The 20,950-nt window shown below is 42.8% G+C and overlaps 2 protein-coding genes across 2 annotated transcripts in view; one reads left to right on the forward strand and one right to left on the reverse strand.

Annotated features, from left to right (window-relative positions):
* Window positions 1-716: 716 nt before the first annotated feature.
* On the reverse strand, window positions 717-19,229 carry CENPL (centromere protein L). The gene is made up of 5 exons (XM_075527664.1): window positions 18,480-19,229; window positions 11,693-11,869; window positions 8,746-8,997; window positions 6,499-7,041; window positions 717-3,513 (listed from the first exon to the last, which is right to left on the reverse strand). The coding sequence occupies exons 2-5, from the start codon at window positions 11,864-11,866 to the stop codon at window positions 3,442-3,444; spliced, it is 1,041 nt and encodes a 346-aa protein (XP_075383779.1). The 5' UTR covers window positions 11,867-11,869; window positions 18,480-19,229; the 3' UTR covers window positions 717-3,441.
* A 90-nt stretch (window positions 19,230-19,319) lies between these two features.
* The window catches only part of DARS2 (aspartyl-tRNA synthetase 2, mitochondrial), a 41,425-nt gene continuing 39,794 nt past the window's right edge, over window positions 19,320-20,950 (forward strand). The window contains exon 1 of the mRNA XM_075527643.1: window positions 19,320-19,907. Within this exon, the coding sequence (XP_075383758.1) occupies window positions 19,781-19,907 (127 nt within the window). The 5' untranslated portion in view covers window positions 19,320-19,780. The remainder of the gene's footprint in view (window positions 19,908-20,950) is intronic.

Here is a 20,950-nt window from a genome sequence, read left to right on the forward strand (position 1 = left end):
ATTGTACATTGTCTTAACTTTGTTCTTTTCACAGAACTATATCGTGGAGAGATGCTGAAATAGTCCGTTATTCATGAATTGTATACATGGTGGTTCTGCTGGCTGATCTCCTGGTATATATATTTTCACAAGAAAAATGATACAGCCAGATCACTCCATGACACTGGATAAGGAGACTTCAAAAAGTTCATGCAAAGTTTCAACTATCTTTAAATCCCATTTTTCCTTCAACTTTTTAGAGCCACCTAATATAGTTTCCTTAATCCTTTTTTTTGGGGGGGGTAGTAATTTTGTAATTCACTGTGCAACTAGAACCATAAAATCAAGCTGGCTGCCATCAAGTTGATTCCGACATAGTGTGACCATATAGGACCAGGGTAAAACTGCCACGGGACATTTAATCCTAAATGATAGAAGCTGAATCCAGATAATCTAAGTCTTGGGGACTATGAAAAGATTTGCTCTTACTCTTGTCAGGACCCCAACACAAGGTTTTAAGCAGGAGGGTAAATGTAACCCACTTTGTAACTTACAAAGTTTCTTCACTAAGGCAGAACTGTATGTACTATGAATAGAATTTGGTGAAGATATTATTATAAATGGTACAGCTCCTATGAAATTACCAATTATCTAGCAAAATTGTATGCATTTATCCTCTGGCTAGCAATCCCTCTTCCAGTATTGTATCATAATGGTTCACTGGAAAAAATATAAAATGAAGCACACACAAGGCTGTTTTATTATAACAATATTTGTAATAGCATGACTACAAGCCTTTAAGACCCCAGATGCTAAATCTTTTGATAGCCAGAAACCATCAGCTTTCTTCGCATTTTCTTATGCACACATTTTGTCTTCAGCAATTGTGTCAGGAAGGTGAGCATCACAGAATGACAGGTTATTAGAACAGTGTTCTTGTGTTGAGGGAGTACTTGAGTAGAGGCCCAATGCCCATCTGCTTTTTAATATTTGACATAAATATATGTACATAGGTCTGTACTGTCATTATTAATATATTTACCTATATGCATGCCTATATTTATACCTCTGTCTTTTGCCTCCTAGTTTTTTCCCCTATTTCCTTTTACTTTCCTCCTGTCCCACTATGACAGCGGTTCTCAACCTTCCTAATGCCGTGACCCTTTAATACAGTTCCCTCATATTGTGGTGACCCCCCCCAAACAAAATTATTTTCGTTGCTACTTCATAACTATAATTTTGCTACTATTATGAATCAGGCCACCCCTGTGAAAGGGTTGTTCAACCCCCAAAGGGGTCTCGACCCACAGGTTGAGAACCACTGCACAACCTTCATATCAGCTATCTAATTCCTCTCAGCTACATTGCCCTTGATCGAACCCCTCCAGGCATTCTACGCCCTCCTTGCCATCAACTATAGCTCTTGTTCCCTTGTCCCTGGGTTTGTTGGCTCCCCACCTCCCTCTTTCCCCTGTCCCCCCCCCCAGACCATTTTTACTCCTTGGGATTGTTTATGTTGCCTATCGTATATAGATAGACATGAAAAAATAGACGAGGAAGAGGGAAAAAAGGGGGGCTTATGAACAGTTCTGTCTGCTGACCCTTACGTATGGTTTCCGACTGAGTCTGATGAGGTGCCAAGCCCTGCCCTCCAAGTCTGAAATCTGTTTTCGGGGTTCCTGGGGGACTATGTTGCTTTGCTCCCCTTGCTGCTCTGTTGCACTCCTGGCAGCTACCTTTTAAAGGAAGGTTCTACATGACATTCCTGTTTACATCTCACAGATCAAAACAGTCACATGACTATACTTAGGTTGTCTATTGTGAGCAGCCACGTGTCTGGCCAAAAATTGGTAGCTATAACCCCATGGAAGAATCATCGCATACTTTCCTCCCTGCCTACCACCCTGTTCCAGCCAAATCAATTCCCCTTGTTCTTCAAATAAGCTCTTTCCTATCTCAAGGCCTTTGCTTTTGCTGTTTAATCTACTTATTAGTAAGCAGATTAGATCTTGACATGGTTGCTTCTCTCTCCCTAAGAACTCAAATGTCACGTGGTCAGAAAGACCTTCCTGACTATGTCTAAAGTAGGCCCTTTCTCAGCCACCCTTTCCACATTGCTCTCCTGGGTTCACAGCATTCTTCACTGAATAACATTCCCTTTTGCATGCTTCTACTAGAATATCATCTCCACGGGACCAGGGTCTTTTCCGTCTCACTGCCCTATCTGAGCCAGTGCGATGCTGATCACAACAGCAGGAGCGTGGCATATGCTAGATAAAGGAATGCTCTCATGTCCATGCTCTTGCCATTACCTCTGCTGCTCCTCCTAGATCTGAAATGCCCAAACTCAATCTTTGTTTTCTAAATGACAACTGTCTCAAATAAGATTTTTTTTAAATTTCTATGTTCAGTAAATAAAGACAGGATTTAGACCTCACAGTTTGCACATGCCTCTTGCGTTGGCTGACTTCGGTTTTCCTGTGCGAAATGAAAGCACTGGTTAACATTTCTCCACTTATTTGACAGGCACTATGCTAAACACTCGGATGCAAAGGTTAAAGCAGACCATTTCTACCCTCAATGGGAGCCCGCTGGTACCTTTCAACGACAACTTTATAGTTCTATTGTTGGTTTGTAACCACTGTTGCAGGGGGGGCGGGACATGGGAGGGAGCCATTTTGCATTTATCATGACTCAGCAACCCAATGGGTATATTATTATTGTTGAATGTCATCAAATTCATTCTTACTCACGGTGACCCCCATCCCGTGGCAGGAGCAAACATGCCCCCATGGGCTTTCTGGGCTTCAATCTTTATGGAAGCCGATTGTCAGGCCTTTCTCCTGAAGAGCTGCTCGTAGTTAGCCACTGCGCTGGCCTGGAACCACCATGCCACTAGAGACTCTATGGCTAATACTGAAATACTGCTAGCAAGACAAACACTACTACATTTAAAAAGGGCGTTTAATTCAACATTTTAGTAACAATTGGTTTAAAAACAATCAGGTTAATGGCTAAAAGAGTCACATAGTAATCTGTCATTTCCTGTGGTGGAGATTGATTGCCAGTTCTCTACAGCAAAATTATGCTTGGAAAATGTCTTTTAAAACACACTGTAAATACAAGTCTAACGGGAATTACAGGTTTTAAAGACCCAAGTCAGAAATACCCGAGTTTAGAGATCTCGCACTTGGCCCCCAAAGGGTTGGTATAATAAACACTCATATTTCTTGATAAAAGGAGGGAGAGCGCAGTGAGCAATGTAAAAGCCACGTGGTGTGTTCCATAGGCTGACATCCCAGATCAAAGTGACAGGACTCACGCCCTGGCCCACGCACTACCACCACCGGATGTTCTTCTGGGCCCTTCTTGTCCTTGCGCGGAGACACTCCCAAGAGATGCCGTGGATACCCATCACTCAGCATAGCGATTAGTGAGAACGCGAGTACTGTCCACACAGCCTCACTCAATTTGAAGAAGTGCCAATTCTGTCAAATACGCTAACACTCCAATGAGGTATTTATGACATCGTATCTGCAGGGAAAAAATTGGAATAAAATTAATTTCGATAACAAAGCAGTTTGCTTTGAATGGTCCATGTCGCATTAGTCTAACTGCTGGAACTTAATCATTAAGCCCACAGTAATTAAACCAAAAGCAATACTTTTTTCAAAACTGCTAACACTAAGTTTCCAATACCATTGTGCCATTTGAATCTCACCAAGTGACAATCAAGGGGGAGGCGGATAAAAAAACACTCGATGTCTCAACGGAAAACAAAATTCATTGCCATTAAGTCAACGCTGACTCACAGCAACCCCATGTTTCGGAGGCTGTATCTCTTTACGGGAGTAGAAAGTCCACTCTTCTCCTGTGGGGCTACTGGTGGTTTCTAATTGCCAACCATGCATGAGGATGGCAGCCCAATGCGTAGCCACGACACCACCAGCGCTCCTTCAGAGGAAAGGTAAATAAATATTCCTGGCTTATTTAAGTCTCCTATCTGCAAGATCCACGCAGGCATCCAAACCCCTGGTGCTCCAAGCCAGTGTGTCCCAAAATGGGCTGTGCTTCCCCGGGAAGCACTGGGACAGCCTAATTTACCCTGGATTATTAAGAAGCAACATTGTCCATTGCTGGGGGGGTGCTGAGCAATTTTTTTCTTAAGAGGGGGCAGTAAGTAAGTAAGTTTGGGAACCTATGTTCTAAGTCAACCAGTTGCTCCTCAGAGAACAAGATGAAGTATCCTGCTCCCGTTAAGGTGAACCCTGTGAGAAAGTGCACAGGGGCAATTCTACCCTGTCCCACCGGGTCATTGTGAATCAGAACCAAGTTAATGGCAGTGGGTTCTAGTTTGGTTGGAACTGCTTTCAATTTATTATAACTGTTTTATTATTCAATAATCATTTTTAATATAGAAATCATTACATCAGGGTTTTTACTTATCTAGCTTCTATGGATTAATTGACATCTGTCCATGGGCTAGAAGAAAGAGTATCTATGAACTCTTGATCTAATATACAAAATTACAGAATGTACTTTTTCCAGGTAGTGTCCATTCTTCCTGATTTCCAGATATTTATGATTCCAATAAGTACCTTGCAGAAACTAAGAAGTTGGCAAAAACCTGGTTAATCATTAAATTCAAACTTTTGGGGAGGCCGTACCATGTTGCAGTTAAAAGTGTAAGCTTTTGAGTCAGACAGCTAGGTTCAAATTCAGGCTCCTTATTAACTACGTGATCTCGAGCTACTTGCTTTGTGGTCCACTCCCTCTTAGGCACATAGGACGTGTATGGAGTACTGAATAGTGCCTACAAGTTGTCGGTGCTAGGTGCTGTCAAGTGGGGTCTGACTCGGAATACAAGTAGGTGCTCAAGAGATGTTAACTACCATTACGGCAGTACTTGAATCTAGGAGCCTCAGTTATACAGTCTTCTATCCCTGAGAGGCCCTGAGATTTAGAATAGGCCAAATAAATTTACACTCCTAGATGGGTAACACATTATATGAAAGTTTTGAAATACACTCATAAAAAGTTTGGGCATACAGAAACAAAATTTTAAAGTATATATGAATTTCTTGAATTTTGTATTGAGTCACTAAAACCTAATTTTTCCCCTTTAAAATATCAAAGTAGTCTTTAAATATCTGATTGTAAACCCTAGGAAGAAATAAATTTAACATCAAGACCTTATCACGGGCAAAATACTCACCTTTTTATATGTTCTATTCTACTTCTCAGGAGCTCTGGTGGCACAGTAAGTTAGGCATTGGGCTCCTAACCACAAGGTCAGCAAGTGTAACCCACCAGCACTGTAATATGGGTGGAGGGTGGCAGCTTTGGAACCTAAGAAACCAGAGTCAAGCCTTGACCCTTATCAGGCTACCTTGTGGGTCCATCTCTGAAACCGCTCTTGGCTTCAGTTTCCTCATGTCCTGACTGTTTGGCCGCCAATGATGAATGCACATGACCGACATATTTAGCATCACTGCACTGACAAATGTCTAAGCTATACTTTTACCACAGAAATAAAAATGTGGATAAAAACACCTATCTGAATTTTTGGGGCAAAATTATACTTGGATTGCTGAGATAGTTGGTTGCCTCCCCATGGAGGTATTTTTCTAAGTGCTACACCATTTTAAAAACATGTCGCTGTTTAAAATAAAAATGGGCAGAGCATATTTACAAAAATACCTCCCATGGGGAAGGAATGACTGGCAAACAAATACAGAAGGCATGTGCTCCTTATGTACAAATCTGGTTGGCCACTTGGTCGCTCTAAAGATGAGAACTACTCCGCCGCCATCCACTTATGTCAACTCACAATGAACCCAGAGGCCAAGGAGAACTGTCCCTGTGGGTTTCTAAGGCCACAAAGGTTTCTGGGAGGAGAAAGCCTGGTCTCTCTTGCTTGGAGCAGCTGGCAGTTGTGAATCACTGACCGTGGGGTTGGCAGCCCACCATGCAACCCACCATGGGACTCACGGCACCACCAGGACTCCCAAGATTGGAAATACGCAAGTTAAATACACAGTAACAAGACCAGACAGTCACAGAGGGTTTGGTGGAGCTTTTTAACATAGTTTAGGTTCCAACTCTTCATTTATTTCGGATCCTTCTTGTGAAGCATTTAGTATAGGATAAAACCCCGTCAATGATTTCTATCCTAGTTGGATCAAGAAAACCTAAGTTATAAAGATAATTTCTCACTTCAGTGTTTCTGGCTATAATTCTTTTATCTAACACAAAAAACTCTGCTCCTCTGGTAATTATTTTTAAATTCCTCAGACAATGTTTAAAGTATTAAAAAATATTATGAAATAATAATATGGACAGACAACAGTATTCTCCCATTAGAAGTATATAATTTTATCCATAAAGAATAAAGTCTCACCATTGTCTCAAAGAGGGATACACGTAAATGCTTCCTCAATGTGGAAATACATTCACCATTTTGAAAACTACAACAATAACGAAAAGAACACTTAACTAGATATAATTGTTCAAACTAACCTTTATTTTTCCATCAGTATGTGCTGAAGCTACAGATGTTGAAACACGAACCAATCTTGTGGCTGACAAATGAATTTTGAAATGTCTATAAAAATGTGAATAAAGGCAGTCCATGAATAAGTCAACTTCCTCTTGTGTAACTTCTCCAGGTGTTTTGTGCACACTGTCCCACAGAGCTTTTGCATCCTCTGGGTGTATGGCAAAAGAAATATCAAGACTTTGTGGGCTACAGGGGACAGCCCAAAGAAATTCTGTAGTGGCCATGTAACCATCCACTTTGCACGCAGTCCACATAGCAGCCATCCAAGAAAGATTAAACGCACTGATTGACAAGGGACAGAAAAAACAGTCAAAGGTTTTCTCAAACCAGTTTCCAATTATGGTTGTATTTGACTCTGCTCCATGTGCAAGAAATAACGGCAGACAGGTGAATTCTTCTGTGACAGTCTCTAGAAGACTATCTCCAAATAGACAGCAGAACCAACCCGTCCACAACACTTTCTCTTTAATGTTCTCAGATGGCACTTGAGATTTTGACAAAATCTATAAAGAAGAGGGGAAAAAATCAGGTTCTTTAAGTGTTACTGAAATTACATCTTCTCATAATCTGTGTTATTAATTTTTATGTTTCTGTATTATTCGGCAATTAAAAAAAAAACTACACTGGGAATTGTCTCCTTAATTATTATTAGAGTTTGTAAAAGTAATTGATCCTGCTCTCAATATTCTTATGCATTTGAGACACCATAAATAGCAAAATCTTGGTGAAACCAAACTATAACACAAGGGATGTCAATAAAGCATAACCAGATATTAATATTCAGAAAAATAATCTTAAAATCACTATAAATAAGTATAAAAATGATCAAATACAACTTCCTACAATTCTTCTATTAAAGAAGAGCACAGAATGACAAGGACAACGAATGTACAAATGTTCTTTCCACAATGGATGGACGTATGGGTTGTGATAAGAGTTGTATGAGCCACTAATAAAATGATTTTAAAATTTTTTTAAGATATGACAAAATAATAATAATTTATAAATTATCAAGAGTTCATAAGGGAAGGTGGATGAGGGAGATAAAAAATTAGCTCAAGTAGAAAGTAAATGTTTTGAGAATGATGATGGCAACAAATGTACAAATGTGCTTGATTGATGCCATGGATGGATGGAGATAAGAGCCCCAATAAAATGATTTTTTTTAAAAAGCAGGGAATAACAGAAAAAAAAGAAAGAAAGCAGAGCCAGAGTGGAGTGTCCTTTAGATTCCAAGACCCCTGCACACTGAAGCGTGTCCGTGCAGGGGCAGAAAGCTGTGCCACCAGAGCTGCAGAGAGGTGGCAGCAACAGAACCAACAGACTAAGCGTGGACCAGAAGCCTGGTTCTGCAAGCCCGAGCAAGTCAAGCTGAGAGCGGTCACATTAGAAATGCACTGCCTCCCAGAGAAGGGGGGAAGGGAGACTCAGGATAGGACAAGATATGACAAAATAACAATCTGTGGATTATCAAGGGCTCATGAGGGAGGGAGGGAGCAGCAGAGAGGGAGGGAAAAAAAAAGGAGGACCTGATGCAAAGGGCTTAAGTGGAGAGCAAAAGCTTTGAAAATGATTAGGGCAAAGAATGTACGGATGTGCTTTATACAATTGATGTATGTATATGTATGGATTGTGATAAGAGTTGTATGAGCCCCTAATAAAATGTAAAAAAAGAAAAAGAAATGTGCTGCCTCCAGATACTGAGCTGGGAAGTCAGGTGTGCCAACCAAAGGAGCAAGAACAGAGGGCCTTGAGGCTGAGCCTTATGGTGGAGTGGTGTGTCCTGTGGCCAATACGTGACAGCACTAGAAGAGCCTGTCTGCAGGAAGAACTACTGAGAGTTTCTCGTCCTCAATTGTAACCTACTCACTTCCTCAATAAAGCCCACAATTTTGACTAGGGTCTCAGTGGGGTTTGGCCCTTGCAAAAAAAAAAAAAGGAACAAAATATGCATAAACTGCTGAAGGAAAAACTGATGTATTCTGTATACCTTCAACCAATTCACACACAAAAAAACTGTATTATTATCTGGCAAAAATGACTGGTTTATAATTAGCCATCTCGAATGCTATAATGTGTTGAAACATAAAGTTAAGTTATAAATTAAGGTTAGGTATTTAAAAACAGTAAGACACTACAATAATTTCAACATGGGGAGAGCACACGTCCCCTCCCCCTAGGAAGCCAGAATTGCTTACGTACAGTACCTGAACAAGAAATGCCTCCGAGTCCCTCTGCGTTCCTTTCACTCCTGGGAGGGTAGAGAAAACCACTTTGACATTAAAGTCTTCTCCAACTTCCACGGCAATTCCTTTTTGCTTTTCAGCAATCATAAAGGCACTTAGGAGTCTAGAATATTCTTTGAGATTAGTATAGGAGAATTGATATAAGGGAGTTAAACTATATAAGGTCCACTGTTTATGCAGAAGGAATGCAACCTTTTGAGGATCAATATCTTCCTAAAAAAAATCAAGACACAAGAAGTTTAAGAATTAGACAAATTAGTAAATAAGAATTTAATCACAGTACGGTCAACTTTAAAGTGATCTTTGTACCCATCACACAGGAGTATCTGCAGGGTCTTCATCAGCTCTTTGCATTGCTGCCCCTTCCATTTGGAACGCTCTTCCCTGAGCGGCGCACACGGCATATTCCTCCATTTCATCCAGGTCTCTGCCCAAATATAACCTGAGCCACCCTGTCCAAGGAAACACTTTTTCTTCACAATGCCGACATTCTATGTCAGGCTGCTTTCATTGTCTTTCTTCTCTCAGAGTACACGCTTAATGAGAACAGGGATTATGCTTCATTTGTTCCCTGCACCTCTAGCGACCAGAACTGTGCCACCCAGAACAGGTGTGCAATAAATATTTATTGAATACACATTTACCATTTCGCTTTGAGAAAGTTCAGATAACAAATTTCAAAAATAGTAGCTATTCACAAAGTAACTAATCTGATCACATTTCATTGTGTAATTAAAAACTGTATGGCATGTATTAACTCCCAATTAATAATTTTTTTTAAAAAAACAACAGAAATAGAAAAAAAGAAAACTGTTTGGCAACAAATTTACTCTAAATATTCAACATGCCTGATAAGATTGTCAAATACATGGGAATATTTTTGACATGTTCTATTAAAACCACAGAAATCATCAAAAGCAAAACTGCTCTATTTGTGTTGGTACAGTGGCATGGCTGAGGCTTTTTACATAAGCTCCTGCTTTTCTCCCAAACTGATTTTTCCTGAGTCTATATTTCCTAAGGAAATCTTGCCACTGAAACTATCTTTTAAAACTATAGTTTCCAGGGGAACTGATTACAAGGATCCACATGTGACCTCCTCCCTGGGAGATGGACGGCAGAGAAGGGGGGGAGGGGAGACTCTGGATAGGGCAAGATATGACAAAATAACGATGTATAAATTACAAAGGGCACATGAGGGAGGGGGGAAAGGGGAGGGAGGGGGAAAAAAAAAAGAGGACCTGATGCAAAGGGCTTAAGTGGAGAGCAAATGCTTTGAGAATGATTGGGGCAGGGAATGTGCTTTATACAATTGATGTATGTATATGTATGGATTGTGATAAGAGTTGTATGAGCCCCTAATAAAATGTTTTAAAAAAACAACAAAAAAACCCCACAAAACTATAGTTTCCTAGCAAATAAAAATGTTTTTGAATTAAAAATTCATTGAAAGTTATAAATACTTTTCTTACTATCATCAAAATGTAAAGCAAAATTACCTGCATCAAAAATAAGCAGAATTATTCCTTGGGGCATTCCAACCTTCATATAAAAATGTTTTCTGGTTAATTTCTATTACCAGCGGTAGTACTTTTTAAGATTTTGGAAAATTTTTATCAAATTTCAAGAGCCTAAGCAACTAAACACTGACAAATAACGAAACTACTAATAAAGGTATGGTCCACTCAGACCTAGCAGAGTGCCTCAAAACCACTCATTAAGCTCCTGGAATCGAATCCTACTGATTTCAGTACAATTACAAATGACTCATATTATACGCTCTAGAGCCCCTTTTCTTTTCCGACAACAGTATCTTTTCTATGGAATGTTCAGGGTTGACAGCACAGCCCACTTTCAGCATTATTTCACTTTTTGGGGGGCTTCTTTTTGACGGAACGATTTTTAGTTCCTTCTCAATATCTGTGCCTATGAGCAACTGGCTTTTTTTTGGGTGGGGGGGGGGGTGAACAGTGTTATAGGAACTTAATCCAAGAGTTGTACAATCATTACCACTAGTTTCTTTGGAATGATCAAAAGAGAACAATTTGACACCATTCTAACTACTGGAACATATTAAGCACCAAAATAATGTAGTGATAAATTGTAAGTATTGAAAAGCAGGAATTCTCAAGTCCCTACCAATAACAGAGAAAGGAAAAGGATTTGGAAAGGAATGGCAAAGGCTAGTTCATATGGAGGTAGTTTGCAAAATAATTTTGTAATCATGTTAAGATTGACTCCGGCAGAAAGCATCAATGGCTACTCCATGAAAGGGGAGATTTTGAAGAGGAGCAGAATACTGCAGTATCTTAAAGGGTTTCCCACAGACTATTAGGCACCTTGGTGGCGTAGTGCTTAATCTATGGGCTGCTAGCTAAAATTTCACAGTTCGAGAAAGAAACCACCAGCTGCCCCATGGGAGAAAGACAAGGCTTTCAACTCCACAAACTCATAGGACAGTTCTACCGTGTCCTATGGCATAGCTATAAATTGGCATCAACTCAATGGCAGTGATTAATTGTAAAGAGGAGGGTGGGGAAGGCACACTCTGTGTGAGTGGAGAGAGTAGACAACACATTGTCAGAATGATCAAAATATCTACATGCTACAGTCAAGGAGTCTAGGTGGCATAGTGGTTATGATTTGGGTTGTTAACTGCAAGGTCTGCGGTTCAAAACTACCAGCTGCTCTGCTGAATACAGAAAGAGCTTTCTACTCCCACTCTTAGTTAGTCTCAGAAACTCACAGGGGCGGTTCTACCCTGTCCTATAAGGTCACTATGAGTTCACTTCAACTCAATGGCAGTGAGTTTGGAGGTTTTAGTTTTGTGCTACTAAACCCCCATCCAGGATTCCAGCCATGAACACTCCCAATTGTTGCGTAATGCGAATGGGCTCAGAAAACATACCTCTAATTGTGAACACTCAGGAATTTTCTTTCGATGTGAAGTAGAGACAAGCGTAGTCTGCTTCCTTACTGATTCCAATCGTTTCTGCAGAGGGGTGGCACCTATAGAGTAGTCTTTAAGCCTTGAGGATGCCCTTTCCCTAGGAGTCATTTCTGATGAATCATATGAATCCATGGTCTGTACAAAGAGAATTAAAAAAAATTTTTAACACAGTAGTTCCTCATCTCCATTCTGTAACATGTAATCACTAAGCACAGGCTTTTGAATTTTTCCTTAAACTGTTTCTCGCTTTCATTCTCAAATACACTTCCTTTGTCCTTGCTAGAAAGCTCCTAACTATTGCAAAATCCCTCTGGGTCTGAAGGGAATGCCTTCTTTGAGCAATGGCACTTTGTTAGTCACCTACACAAAAACCTCTGGAGTAACAAGAGAAATTCTAAATCTGTCTGCTGGGCAGTCTGTCATAACTTAGCCTCTTTATCCTCCTACTTCTTGCCAATCCAGGTCACGGTAAGTAGGGGTGGGTTTCAAAAAGTTCATAGAAAAATTCCATTAAAAAATTATTTCATTGGGGATTCTTACAGCTCGCATCACAATCCATCCATCCATCGTGTCAAGCACTTTTGTACCTATATTGCCATCATCATTTTCATATTTTCTTTCTAATTGAACCCTTGGTATCAGCCCATTTTTCTTTCCCTCCCTCATGAACCCTTGACAAATCATAAATTATTATTATTTTCATGTTACATCTTCTGCTGTCTCCCTTCACCCACTTTTCCATTGCTCATCCCCTGGGGGTGGTGGTGGTGGTGGTAATATGTCAATCATTGTGATCAGTGCCCCCTTTTCCCCCCCACCTCCCCCTTACCACCCTCCTGGTATCACTAGTCTCATTACTGGTTCTGAGGGGTTTATCTGTCCGGGATTCCCTGTGCTGCGAGCTCTTATCTGTACTAGTGTACATGCTCTAGTCTAGCCAGATTTGAAAGCCCTTTCATACATGATTGTCTCCATGTTTTCACCTATCAACTAGGTGCCCTCGCTGCGGTGTCCTTTTATCATTCTAACTCCTTGAAGAACTTGCTGAATTTTATCTCCTTGAAAGCAGTTTTTCCATCATCCCTCTCCTTACATGATACATGTATGTCTGTACTAGTGGCTCCTTCCGAGCAGTGTGTTGTACTGTATGTAGTATGTACAGAATGAGTTCTTGGGGGGTAAATATTTTTTAAAACCCTAAAAGTCCTCTACATGATTCTTTAAAAACCTTCAAGAAAACTCCATAAAATCTCTGGAGACTACTAGTCTCCAATGCACACAACTCTTCCCTGTCACCTTCTTCCATAGCATTCATTTGGTCTATACTCATGTTTCTATATTATTTTTTTGTGTCTATTTTTTATCTTCCCAACAAGACTAAGCTAAGCTACTTGAGTAAAGCAGGCAATTAAACTCTTCTCTTGTATAATTACCCTAGTGCAACACTAAATGCCCTCTAACAGCTAAAATGTTGATTCAGTCAAATAGAACTGAATTCAAGTCCAACATATCTACCAATCAGTTGCCAGCAAGTTGATTATGCCTCATGGCAACCGCTGAGCATGCAGAACAGAACCACACCCCATGCTTTTCAAGCATGACCTTTTGAAGTAGATCACCAGGACTGTCATCCAAAGTATCTTTGGTTGGGTTTGAACTGCCAACCTTTGGGTCAGTCGAGTATTTAACTGTCTGCACCACACAGGGAGTCATCAGAATTTTACAGAGCTCCAAAATGAAAATACTGATATGCTTATGTCTGTACTGGTGAGTTCTTCCTAAGAGTGTGTTAAATAGATTAAAGTTTATAAACTTATTGCCAAGTACTTGTACATTTGCTTTTTTAAAAATGGTTTTCACAAATGAAAAGTTAGTGCATTTATTACTATGCACTAGATTTTAGGGCATTTTTCATAAAACTATAAATTAAATTTACAGTCCTCAAGACTCAGATTATGCCAGAATAAGATCACATGCTATACAACTTACACAACACAATTTAAATACTCTAAAGCATTCTGGCTTTAATTGTATATTGAATTATTTACTTAGAAGGGAATTTTAATCAAAGCTACCTACAGACTGCTTATTTCAAATTTATCATCATGTGTTACGTATTCTTCTAAACTCTTAACAAATACTGTCTCAATCCTCAAACAACATCATGAAGTAAGTGGGTGACAGAAAGGAAAACAAAGAAACATTACATAACTTTACAAAAGCCAAATCCATTGCTAACAAGTTGATTTTGACACATAGCAACCTTACAAGAACAGAACTAAACTGTCCCACAGTGCTTCCAAAATTGTCATCTTTACAGAAGCAAACTGACACGTCTTTTCCCCAGAGCAGTTTGAATCAAAGACTTGACCTTGAAGCTGAGCACTTACTCCACAATGCCACCCGGGTTCCTAAACTTTCTAAAGCGCACACTTAGAGAGAAGAACAAGGATGTGAAACCATGTAAGTCAAAAACCAGTGCTTTATCTGTCACGTTGTCTTTCAACAGGTATCAACTTCCGAACAGTGTGGGAGGTTTGGCGGAGGTATCTCCAGGTCTATTGGCTCAGCTTCTTAAGAGTCCTGAGATCCCCAATTCTGCCTCTGGGATGGCTCATTTTAAACCTAGCTGGATGACTAAACTGATCACCTTAAGGTTTCCATATATCTTATTTGCCTGGTCCCACCCCATAAGGGTGTTGTACACCTTATTTACATTATTAGCAAATTGTCCCATCCCCTTGGTGGGCCACAAGAACCTCAAATTTGTATAGTTGTACCCGGTCATTTAGTGGACGATACAAAGATCATGGCTAGAAGAGCGGTGATAAGTAATTCAGAGCAATGCAAAGCCCTACCAAATCTGACTCCTTATGAGAAATGCTATGACTTCTAGAAAAAAAATTTTTTTTTACTTCTAGAAAAAATTTAGTCAAATTCTGCAGTAAACTTCAGTGAGAAAGATAGCATTGAGAGCTAATTTTCCAAGCAAATCTTTTCCTTGCATATTTAATATTCAGGTATGTGAAACTACCCAATACATACATTAAACAATAATTTATACCTATTTATATTTCTCACTCCTGACTCGACTGTAATTTTGCCTAGTTCAATAATTAAGAAGTGATAGATCATAACTCAACATATTGTTGTTAGCTGCTATCAAATTGGTTCTGGTCTCTCCTGATAATATGTCCAAAGTATATGAGAAAAAGTCTCACCACACTCACTGGTAAGAAGCATTCTGAATGCACTCATGTTTGTTCTCCAATATTCTTTACCGGTATCACAATTCAAATCTTCTCCAAACCCACTGCCATCAAGTCAATCTTTACTAGAGCCGACAACCTCATCTTTCTCCCAGATTGGTGGGTTCACACCGCTGATCTGCAGTTAGTAGCTCAGTGAGTAACCCACTACGCTACCAGGTTCCTATTGTTCTTCTGTCTTCTTTGTTCACTGTCCAACTTCACATACATGAGGCAACCGAAAAACCAAAACTTACACCAAGCCCACCTTAGTCCTCACAGTGACACATCTTTACTCTTTAAACTTCCAAGAGCACAATGCCCAGTACACTACTTTGATTTCTACACTGCTGCTTCCTAAGCACTGACTGTGGTCCAGAGTAAAATGAATTCCTTGTCAGCCTCACTCTCTTTCTCAGTTTGTCTTGATGCTGTGTATTGGTCTAGTAAGGATCTTTGGTTTCTTTATACTGAGTTGTAATCCACACTGAAGACTGTAGCCTTTGCTCTCCATCAGTGTTGCCAGTTATTCTGGCTTTCAGCAAGCATAATACAATCTGCTCATGAATCTTTCTGCAATCCTAATACCATGTTCTTCATAGAGCCCAGTTTCTCAAGTTCTGTGCTCAGCATTCAGATTGAGTAGCTGTGGTGAAAGAATACATCTCAGATGCACATCTTTTCTGGTTTTAAACCATGCAGTTCCCTTGCACCATACGAAAAACTACCTCTTGGTCTGTGTACAAGTTCTACATGATCACCACTGCTCTGCAATCCCATGTTTCCCAATGTTATCTGTAGTTTGTTATGATCGACACATGTCCCACTCAAATGCCTTTGCAGTCAATAAAACACAAGTAAACATCTGAGTCAAAATATTCCTGTCTCCATATTCTTCCTCCAGTCATACAGAATTGTTTTTTAAAAGAATTGTTGTTAGGTGCCATCAAATCCATTCTGACTCACAGCGACCACAGCACAAAAACCACCCAGTTTACTGCCCAAACTAAGCCCTCTTTATTTGCTCTCTCCAGCTCTCCCATCTGCTAATATTCTGGATTCCTGTGATTCTTCCCACATCCCTTAAATGTTTACTTCAACCCTCTAGCATCTCTAATCTCTATTCCACAACACCCTTTTCATCTACTCACAAGCAGATTCTAGTGTTCCTTAAATTTTCTTTTCCTTTAAGAAAACAGCGAATTCCTAAGACTAATATGGTCTCAGATGTAGTGCACAGCCAGTGTCTCCACTTACTAATACATATGTAATTGACAACCTTCAGCAATCTCTTCTGCATGCATCTTCATAAAGAAACTATACTCTCGGTGACCTGGAGTTGGGGGGCGGGGCAAGCTACATAGGGGAAGCCTTTAGTGCATGCTCACCACTGTCCACAACAGTCCCTACTGGTGCCCAGACAGGGTAGGACAAGAGCCTACAACCTGGAGGCAAGCAAGGGTGGCCAGGTGTGTGGCACATGAGGCACCACCTTTGTTATGACCCAGCTGCTGCCCTCCTCCTCCTCCTCCATCACAGGGCTCTCTACCCACCACCCCAGGATCAAAAGCATCCCCAGTTGAGAAATCACACTAATTGTATCACGTTGGTCGGAGGCTGCAGAGTCCGCAGTGAGGAATTACGAGGACTCCACCTCCCTCAGTATCTTCTAGGCCATGATCTTAGTTCCATTTGGGTTCGTCTCCATTGAGGAAGCCTGGAGAAAGCCTCAACTGGGGAGGGTTCTTTTCTTAAAGCAAGCAGTGCACCAGGCTTTCCGGCACTGTCAACTTCCCTAATGTTAACCACAATCCGTTCACACTTTATCTGGAGGGTTTGACAAAGAACAGCGAGATGGGCTTGCCCAGTATGCAGGTCTCAGGCACAGCGTCAGAACTGGAAATGCAACAGCACCGCTGTCCAGGGTGATGGCAATTCAATACTGCTTTAACAAGTCAGTTAAAGGAACTGCACTTTGAAAGATGCCAACAACCTGTTTCCCTGCCCAACCCGCTCCCCCCCCACCAAAAAAAAAAAAAAGATGCCAAATACTTGATTCATCATCTTTGCTCAACCTCACTCTTTTAAATTTTCACCTTCCTGGGTGTTTTTTTCTTTCTTTCTGACATTATACTCAGGGATAGGAGGCAATATTTCTCCTCCTGGTAATTCTTCCAGTTCTGTTAACATTTACTGATTCCTTCTTGTTAATCTAGTAGCGCGTGTGCCCCTCCTTCCTGGTCTGAAATCACACATTCTACAAATAAAAGCACACAGTCTATATGTGGTTCCTAGATCTCTCTCTTCACACCACTTCATGTGCATTCTAGTCTGAGTGGCCTCAAACTCAGTGTTCAAAACTAAACATTGTCCACACTCCAGCCAACCATTGTTCTTCCTTTTCCAACTACATTTTTAAACAATAACTCATTGTCTTTTCCCACCTTTCCCTTCTCAACCTCACTCTTATATCCAATTTGCCATCACGCTCTGTCATCTTAAATGAATGTGTGCTGGTGCACTCAGGTGTGGTCTTCATTTCCAGTATCACTAAACTATAGTGGCCCGTCCTGTTCCTTTCTCCCATACGCACCACTTTTATCTTGTCATGGGCCTGCCAGCAATCCCTTAACAATGCCCACTCTTCCTGCGCATAAAGCTGGAACTCCTGACTGGGTTCCAAGACACTTCATTATCTGGGCCCATCGGGGGTCATTTTCTACGACTCCATGAGTTATTAACCCCAAATGCAGCGACAAGGCACCAGTCTAAAGCCCAGCAACCCTCCAGGCATATAAGCAAACTGCTGTCAGCTTGTGCATGTCCTCGATGTAGAGGAGGCGGTGAAGATGGGCTAGCAGCCAACTCCTTAAAAGGTTCAAAACCACTGTCCTATATTCCAAATATGTGTGCCCTGACTGACAGCTCTTCATGCCTATCCGATTTGTCCTCTGCAACTTATTGCCAATTAAAGAAGTCCTGGTGGCGCTGTGGCTCAGGCGTCGGGCTGCTAAGGCAAATGGGCGGTTTGGAGGGACAAAAAAGTGGCTGTCTGCTCCAGTAACGATTTAAAATGGGCTGGGTGGTGGTGGATTTGTTGGGACTATTCTGTGTCTGGTTGCCACGTTAGACTTCTCAGCTCCCTTTGTGGCCAAATCTTATCCACGCTGCGGGTCCCAATCCCTCAGGGCGTCTTCCAGTCTCCCTCCAACTCCTGTGGCATGTGTCATCCATAAAACATTGAAACCGTAGCTGCTTTTCTCAGGACACGTCCTCGAAAGGGCCCCCCCTGACTTCAATTCCTTTCCTAGTTTGCCACCAGCGCCCCATGCCAATTCTCAGCCAACGGCTGAGCACGCAGCAAGCGCCTGCCCCACCTAGACACGCGCACCCACCGTGAACCCCCCAGCACACCACACACCCAGCACAGCACAATGTCAACCTGACAGGCAGTCCCGTACCAGGCAGCAGAAAAGCCCTGTAACAAAGCCCCTTACCAATACAATCCCGCGGTGGCTCGGGCACGCATTCCGGATTCACAAACCCTCGTTCGGGTCTGGATCCATCAACGACATGGAGACGAAAATCTCCTGAGGTTTATCAAACAAAAGCCGCCGACGGGATGCTAGGGCAGAGACGGGTTCCAAAACCGGTTCCCCGGGGAAGCGGACCGGCCCAGGGAGGGGCCGCCGCTCCATGGAGGGCGGGGGTCCGGCGGCTTCCCCCCGGGAGGGCGAAGGGCTTCCCCCCGGCGGAGGGGCGACTCCTCGCGCACGGAGACGTGGCCAAGGCGCCCCTCTCCCGCGGGCCCTTCCGGATCAGCCAGCGCGCAGCCGCCGCCTTAGCGAAGGGGCGGTTTAGTCCGCAGCCGCCACCGCCACCTCCGTTTAAAACGATCTCCCGACAGGCTCCGCGGCCCGACGTTGCTTTAGCGCCCAACCGATTTTACGACACTGAAGCCAGTGGCGTCGCCATCTTAATTAAGGGCAGGATCGAAGCCCGACCCGAGAAACTGCGACGGGCCCCGTCCCTTCGGCCGCTACGTTCCTCCAGAAGTCCTGGTGGGGCGGCGAATTCGTCCGTGGGCCGCAAACCGCAAGGCCAGAAGGCCATGCCCACCAACCCCTCCGGCGAGGAAGAGGAGGCCGTCAGCTCGGGGGAGCCCTACAGCCCCGGGAACCTGAAGGAGGAGTTCCGCTCGGCTTCACGCATCGCTCTGCGTCAGGATGGGCCGGGACGACGTGGGGCACTGGGTGTTTCTCCCCCGGGGGCGGGGCCCGAGGTTCCGCCCGTCCGCAGCGCGGCACCGGCGCCTCGGCTCGGATTGGGCGGGCGCCTTGCCCGGCGCTCGGTGCCCGGAAGCCTGGGCCTCTACGGAGTTCGCGGGCTTGCATTTTGCATTTAACGCCCGCGGCCTGGCGCACGGCCAGCCCCTCGCTGCCCGGGACTTCTGCTCCGCAGCCTCGCGATTGTCGCGAGCTCCCGCCGCCACCGGCCTCGCGCCCCGGCGGCCGCAGCCCGGCTTGTTACCAGAAGGAGGAACTGAGGCGGAGAGCGGCATTAGGTCTTTGCCTTGGACTCACCACCCGAAAGGCCCCCGAAGACCTTGCAGGTTTATTTTCTCGTTTCGAGACGCGTGCTCCTTGAAGGAGATCCGTAGAGGGCCGGAATGCAGCAGGACTGCTGAGCGGCAACTCCTCGAATTGTAAGAGGCTTCTGTGTAGTCCGCACACGGACTTTCGGCCAGTGCCGGCAGCGTGCATTGCGGGAGCGGCCCTGGCTGCTCCGCGTGCCCATCATGTACCTCCGCCGCGCGCTGAAGCTGCTCTCCTCAGGTTTACTTACCCCCGTCGGGAAGACCCCGCCGCCCACCTGCGCTGCACTCCGCAGAGGTCTGGTGCTGAGTGCACGGAGGAGGACTCCAGGTGAAACGGTGGAGAGCCCTGCACAGCACCCCGCGCTCCCTCCATTGCCCGCCCGCTCACCCCGGCCGAACTGAGTTTGGGAAGCAGATCATTCACTCTTCCCCATGCCTTATGCTGCTGTATCTCCTTGGCATTTTTTTTTTGAAAAAGATAACCACGTTGATGGGATAATCTGCTTTTATGTTGGTGCGATTGATGACCCTGTTTGCCACGGAGTGGATTATGACTCGTAATGACCTTATAGGACAGCAGTTCTCACCTGTGGGTCGAGACCCCTTTGCGAGTCAAACGACCCTTTCACTGGGGTCACCAAAGACCATCAGAAAACAAAGATTTCATAATCTATAATCACATATTGTTTTGTGATTAATCACTATGCTTTCATTATGTTCAATTTGTAACATTGAAATTACATACTGCATATCAGTTATTTGCATTACGATTCATAACAGTAGCAAAATTACAGTTATGAAGTAGCAAGGAAAATAAGTTTATAGTTGGGGGGTCACCACAACGTGAGCTGTATTAAAGGATCGCAACATTAGGAAGGTTGAGGACCACTACTACAGGATCAAGTTGAGTTTCCTACTTAAAATTGACATAAGGTTTCCAAGATGGTGACCTTTTGTTTCCTGCACAACCTCTGGTGGATGGTTCTGGTCAGTTAGCAGACAGAAGCTTAACCATTGTACCACCAGCCTCCATAATTCTAATAGGAATCTTAAAATATTCTTTCAAAAAATGTTTAAACATTCATTCACACCTGAGCATACTTTTAATACCATTTCTACTGCCTATTTGGCAATTGACTCGTTCTAAAGTTAAACATTGTAGCCATGTTTGTGACACTAGCCACTGGGTCGTGACTTAACTGTGAAAGCCCCTAATGAAAAGATCCACCATTAAAAAATGCATAAAAGCAACTCTGTACTGCACCACCAAAATTCTGTCATTTCTAAGCTCGCACTTCACTTGGAGAATGTACATACAGTATTAAGAATTAAGCTAACAAGACTTTTGGTCAATGCAAATGTCAGATTATC

The sequence above is a fragment of the Tenrec ecaudatus genome, chromosome 1 (assembly GCF_050624435.1).
Source record: "Tenrec ecaudatus isolate mTenEca1 chromosome 1, mTenEca1.hap1, whole genome shotgun sequence".
In the NCBI taxonomy this organism is placed as follows: Eukaryota; Metazoa; Chordata; class Mammalia; order Afrosoricida; family Tenrecidae; genus Tenrec; species Tenrec ecaudatus.